The sequence below is a fragment of the Hippopotamus amphibius genome, chromosome 5 (assembly GCF_030028045.1).
Source record: "Hippopotamus amphibius kiboko isolate mHipAmp2 chromosome 5, mHipAmp2.hap2, whole genome shotgun sequence".
Lineage (NCBI taxonomy): Eukaryota > Metazoa > Chordata > Mammalia > Artiodactyla > Hippopotamidae > Hippopotamus > Hippopotamus amphibius.
The window spans coordinates 73635001-73641743 of NC_080190.1; the positions used below are offsets into that span (position 1 = coordinate 73635001).

At 39.2% G+C, this 6743-nt stretch overlaps 1 protein-coding gene across 2 annotated transcripts in view; it reads right to left on the reverse strand.

Moving 5' to 3' along the window:
• The window catches only part of CABCOCO1 (ciliary associated calcium binding coiled-coil 1), a 134638-nt gene extending 130171 nt beyond the window's left edge, over positions 1 to 4467 (reverse strand). For both annotated transcript variants that reach the window (XM_057737048.1, XM_057737049.1), the window contains exon 1: positions 4346 to 4467. In XM_057737048.1, coding sequence (XP_057593031.1) covers positions 4346 to 4426 — 81 coding nt within the window. In that variant the 5' untranslated portion in view covers positions 4427 to 4467. The remainder of the gene's footprint in view (positions 1 to 4345) is intronic.
• Between the last annotated feature and the right edge of the window lie 2276 nt (positions 4468 to 6743).

The window sequence follows — 6743 nt, forward strand, 5'->3', positions numbered from 1 at the left end:
GAAGATCCCACATGCAGTGGAGCAGCTAAGCCTGTGTGCCACAACTACTGAGCCTGCGCTCTAGAGCCTGCAAGCCACAACCAATGAGCCCATATGCCACAACCACTGAAGGCTGCGTGCCTAGAGCCCGTGTTCTGCAACAACAGAAGCCACCGCAATAAGAAGCCCGTGCACTGCAATGAAGAGTAGCCCCTGCTTGCAGCAACTACAGAAAGGCTGTGCGTGGCAACAAAGACCCAACAGCAGCCAGAAAGGAAGGAAGGAAGGAAGGAAGGAAGGAAGGAAGGAAGGAAGGAAGGAAGGAAGGAAGGAAGGAAGGAAGGAAGGAAGAGAAACATTATAAATGGAAATGGCAAAAACTTGATTAAGAATATAATAAGAAAGGTATAGTACCTAAAGAAATTATAAACTTAAAAGTTTAACAACAAGATTTGATAAAAGAGATTTATTGGAAACCTTCAAATTAAAAAAAATTAAATCCTCCCACATTATATTATGCAATGCCAATCTCAAATCACAACTGTGTCATTCTGTATCATTTTGTAATTATCAAAATCATTTTTTCAAGTTCTTATGGAAGAATACATACATTTTGAAAATGAAAAATAGTGAGAGGCACCTTTCCAAATTAGATATTAAAGTTAAATATAAAATGGTTTGGCAGCAACACAAGAATGGAAAAACTGGTCAGTGTAAAAAGACAGAGAATGAAAATTCAAAAATATACATACATGTGTAATTTTATACCTATACATATATATAAATGTTGGATTCTCTATTCTATTCCACTTTTTCACCATTCTTGGGCCCATTCATGCTCATATGTAATGTGATAGTGGCAGTCAGTCCATTCTCCATGGAAGAGAGACTGGCTAATTTATAGTAAATGAAACTGGCATAATTGATGGTTCATGTCAGAAGAAAACAAAATTAGATCCTCATTTCAAATATACACCCATCAAAAATTAATTTTAGCTATGTTAAAGACCTAACTTTAGTAAAATAAAACTTTAAATATTAGAAAAAGATTGAAGATGATTTGCGCAACCTGAAAGGGAGGATGGAGTGGGGAGAAGCAGCAGAAAATAAGAAACAGGAAATAAGACAAGAATAAGATAGGAAACCCAAAGACTAATAGTAAGATGAAAGACAAGCCCAAATGTTTGCCAATACATCCACGCCCAAGGCCAGTATTCCCAGAGGTTCTAAGTGTCCGATAAATGATGCTACTGTATAGTCACACTTTAAGGAATATTAGCACTGTTTTCTCAACAATATTTTGAGCAACTTTGTGGCATCCTCTGCATATCGCTGCACAGGTCAATCTACACCATGTGCTGTAAATGGCTTCAATAAAAACCTCTTGAATGATATTGCAACAGCAGAAACCTGGGCATCTTGGTGCCCAAGCTGAGCTGCAAGTGTTTCTCTCTAACTTGCCAATGATGGGGTGCGGGCTATTTTCAAGGTCTGTAGGGACCGCCTAATGTCAAGAGAATTGTCCATGGCCTCCTCCTGAACACACTGAGGCTCTTATCACAGGTGACATCATCTTTCCACTCAAGGTTATGTAAGTGTCCCCTTGTCCTGATAAAGTCTCAAAGGCATTGAATAATTGTCATCTGTTAGGGGATTTGTTCACACTAAGAGACATTATTCAGAAGAAGCAATTGGGAAATAATCATTTACATTTTCTTTTAGATCTCTGATATGAGTTCAAGTATAGTCCTTTTACGGATAATACTTAAATGATTACATGTCCCAAATAGTATTTTTGAAAATAAGAAAGTCAGTTTATGAACAAACTATTGATAAAAGACTGATATTAAATTATATTAATTTACAAAGTTATAAATAAACTTGAGCATTTATAAACTCCTTTCACTTACACAGCAAATAATTATTTTCAGATTGTCATCATTTCTCCAGTTTTCTGCATTTAAATGTATATCTCCCAAAAGTTTAGTCTTGGCTCTTAGAAAGAGGTATTTATTTCCACGTTACTAAAGAAACTGGACTGATGAAATCAGAAAATTGCCAAACAAAAGTTTAAGCAATGTTACATAAGAAACATCTTCCTGGACCTGCATCTCACATCTGCTTTTCAGAGTATCTTACAGAGATTTTGATCTATGATAACTACATTTCCTGGAATGTCAGACTCTCTATAATTTCAATTAGTTATATTTTATTGAGTGCCTACTATACAATTGGGATAACTGGTTGTTTTTATTTTAGGTACTGACAACAAATAACAAATGGGAAACCTCAGACTATTGGAACCTTATGCTTTATTTCCAATAGACTTGGCAAGAAAAGAAACATTTCACTACTGCTTGGTTCAGATGACTGGATGGTCCACTGGCTAAGTCAATTTGGATACAGAATTATTAAGAAATAATACTATAAGGGGACTAGGCCTTGGGAGATCAACTCTGGAAGGAATATGACCTGATAAGAACCTTTCAATACCTAACTGAAGAGATGTACCCTTGGGAACAGAGACACCAAGAGAGATTTCTGCCATCTTTTCTATCTAACCCCTGAAATTCCCAGTGGGCACAAATGGGTGGCAGGCAGGACGTACTCTAATGAATGACACAACACTAAGGATCAAACGTCCTCTCCATGAATTACAAGAACTCTGCTTTCATTAGAATGGAAAATGAAGTTTTGAGCATGCAGCATGTTAATCTTAGAAGTGAGCCCAATTAAGTGAGTCCAAATTCCAACCTGATTTCTTCAGTTTGTTACTAACTAAAAGACTAAGCATACCCTGAATTGACTGTCATGGGGAATATCTGCTCCTCCAAGAAGTTTACAAAAGTGCCCACTGACAGGGCTAAGATGGCAGATAATCACCTAATATCTATACTTTATTCGTTTTGACTCATCCATTACAAAACTTTTTTTTTTTCCCCTGGAACATGGCACCTCTTTGCATCTTTTAAAAAAAAAATTATGGGGTATTTTTTTTTTAAGTGCAGGCTCATTAACCCCAAATTATCAGCCTTTCTTATAAAGGACATTATCTACATGGGTAAGTATATATGTGGGTGTACACTGACAACTGTACATTCTCATAAGTAAGTTTTTATATATATTTAAATAACAAGATTTAATTGGGAAATTTCCTATGCCACTTTGGAAAGTGTATTACTTACATTAGAGGTCACAAGGGAGTAACTGGCTTAGTAACCAGTTTATCACATTAAAATGTATTTTTAATGTATGCTAATTTCAAAAGGCTCATAGGAGAGTCAGCATGCTTTAGTGGTCTGCATACAGGATCAGGAAGAATGGATTGGGAATGACTTGCAGATCTCTGGGCCTGGCGCTGACTGACTGTCTTTCCTCATTTATAAAACTACAGCTAATACATATCCTCCGCACACACACACAAAATGTTTACACTAACTAATAAAGGAGTTGAGCCTAGCAATGTTAATTATAACATTATTATTCACCTTCAGAGTCTTAAAAAAACTGAAGAAAAAACTTCTTAGGATAACTTGACTGACAAGTTATGTGAAGATGTAAACATTTTTTTTAGTAATATCTGGCATACATTCTTAATTAAAATCTCAGGATACAAAGCTTATGAGTAACTCAAGTTACCTAGAACCCATTTATTATTGAGAACTGGTGTTGGGAGGGGCCTGAGGAAAAAAAATCTTTATTTTACACAGGAAACCACTGGAGGCCCAAGGACCTTAAATGCTTTTCCTAAAGACAAGGTGCTGATGAGCAACTAAGCCATAACCAGAAGGAAGATTTTCCAGGCGTTTCTCCTTTATCCCATCTCCTATCATGTATGTATGTATGTATGTATGTATGTATGTATTTACAGAAACAGTAAAATAATAAAGGAAACACTGGCCTTCAAATATTAATCCACTATCATTGAGGAGTAATTATTCCATGACACCTTTCGAGCAACAGGAACTGAGATTATCTGAAGAGAATTAGTAGTCATTTCCAAAAGAGACGCGCCCATTTAAAATTTCCAAAATTTCCTTTTAAACGCGGAGAATTCGGGGGAAAGCGCCTACTCGTGAGGCCTTTTGGGCAAGAACCGTCCAAAGAAGGGACTTCTAGTTTACACTCGAGAGCACGAGGCGCGTCAGGCGGCAGGGCTCCGGGATCGCGGGGCGGTGACGCCGGGACCCCCTCTCACTCCCCCGGAGCCCGCGCCGTCCCGGACCCGCTCCTAACCCCGCCGCCACTCGGGGCCGCGCACCCAGCCCGGGCGTGGGGCTCCTCCCGGGGAGCGGCCCCGGCCGCGGGCACCGCGGGCAGGGGGCGGGCGCTCGGGGGTCGCGGGTACCGGACAGGGGCGGCGTACCTCCGACTCGGGCGTGCTTCCCGCCGGAGTCATGCCCGCGGGGGCCGTCCCCCCGGGAGTTGTCCCCACAGACGTCGCCATGATCCCGCCGCAGCGCAGCGGCCCTTCGTCGCCGGGGCAACCGGGGCGGGGCCGGAGTCGCTGGGCTGGGGAACTGAGCCCCACGCAGCACAGCGGCTTCCGGTCCGGAGCCGCGTCCCCACCTGGGAAAGGGCAGGGATCCGGCGGTGGGAACGCGAGACCCGGGCCCGGCCGCTGCGGGGCGCTCTGCCGGGCGCTCTGCCGGGAGGCCCGCGGCGGGGCTTTGAATCACCGAGTAGAGACAGAATCGGTCCTTTTAGTAAGAGTGAAAAAAGGGAAAGAAAAAAAAAATAGCAATTTCAACGAACTAGTATATATAGCAAGTTCTCAATAAGTATTAAAGTGCAAGGTATTATTGGAATTTTAAAATGTTATCAAGTTATTCTCATGTTTAGAAGGGAGAACAGTCTATCTTGTAGAGATAGCATGCTGGAAATAATGATGAAATGATAAAATGTCAGCGATTTACTCCAAAAGAATGAAGCGTAGATGGGTAATGAGTGGAGGTATAGTAGAAGCAAGATTGGGTACATGGAGGGGGTGTGGTCATTATACTATTATTTCTACTTTATGTATATTCGAATTTTCCCATAATAAAAACGTTGAAAAACAATACACTTAGTAATAGTATGAGTATCCTTCTCTGGATGATAGTACCTGCTTTGATAATGAAATGTGCTTTGCTTATATTAACCTGCGTGGGAGTTGCTATGCAGGAAGCTTACTGCAAAAATCAGACATAATTTAAGAGCTTCACTTTCCCCATCTGAAAATGAGATGATGACAGTGACGGCCTCATTGCATTACTGTGATGACTTAACGTGTTAATATATGGGAATGTTTAGAATATTATCCGGTACCTGTCGTTTGATATTATTAGGATCACTATTAGTCTGTACGTTTCTCTTGACTTTAGTCCATCTTGTACAACAGTTGCCAAAATAATATTTCCATCATGGACCTCTTCTTATATTTGCCCACTGCCTTTCAGACCAAATTGAACACTTTAGCTTTATATAACCTCAAAATTGTGTCTTTCTTTGTCTTACTGTTAAGATTTTGCACACAATTTGTACTGTCAACTTGTGTTCATGAATTGTCTGTACTTTTGTATATGTTTGATCAGTCTTTTAAGTGTACTGTGGAGTCCTCCTTTCCTTGCTATTTTCACTCCTAAAGAAACTGGTTTAGTTCTTAGTACAGAATATTTACTCAACAATGAGTTTATGATTTCCAACCCTATTTAAAAAGGACTATGTTAGACTTCCTCAGTTAGTGAAAATATAGTCAATTTTTAGTGATTGCCAGAGTAAATACTTAACTGCTACCACCTTACAAACTCATTTCAATGCTTAATTATTTGATTTTTTCCTTCTGATCGCTACTCCGAAGAAATGGAAAACAACAGGTCACCTTCTGCTAAGTAAGAACCATTCACGTTGTTTAAATTTAGCCTTTGGTAAATTGCTACAGCATTTATTTCTCTAAACTGTAGTTCTAGTTTCCTCAAAGCTCTGATTTGCTTTCCTGGCTTTTAATTGTTCTGCCATTTCTTTGACAGTTTTTAAGTTTTCTTCACCCCTTTTTGGTTTTGGACCCCAGAACTAGATGGTGGACTCCATTAAAGATAGAATTAATTCTAACAGTGACAGGAGGGTTACCTCAGGGAGCAAGGAATTGTTTTGTAGGAATTTCAATTTTACTGAATTTAATGTTGTAATTTACTGGAGAAAGTTTTGAGGAGGTAATTCAATTTTACAGGGCATAATTTTTTTGCCCACTAAGGAGTGGTGTTGAAAATCCATTAGCCTGAAGCTTCCTTTTAATTTGCACAAGTTGAAGCTGATTTTAGCTTCTCACTTCTTTTGTAGGGCGGTGCCAACAAGAAAGACAAATCTCAGTAGATGATATGCTTTCATACATGGAAAGATCAGCTAAGTGTTCCTTCTCAATTCTTTTTTGAAGATAAAGGCTTCTGACCAAAGCTTGCAAAATTCCATTTGTCATCTTAGTTTATTGTTTTAGGGCTAGCAGAGAAAAGAAAACATATGGGTCTTGTAGTTTACAATTATTTTTTTAAACGACCTCAGACTTTTAGCACATCACAGTGAAATATGGGGTAGCTTGATACTATTATTTGCTCATTTGGATTGGCCCTTGTTCTAATGAAAATACTCCAATCTACACACCTATAAACCTATGAGTAGCAGATTTTTAGAAATGGAATCACATTTTTTGGAAGAGGGATATTTTCCTAATTTTACCAATTGAGGTACTGGATGTTTAAAATAAACCATACCAGAGAAACATTTAGAAA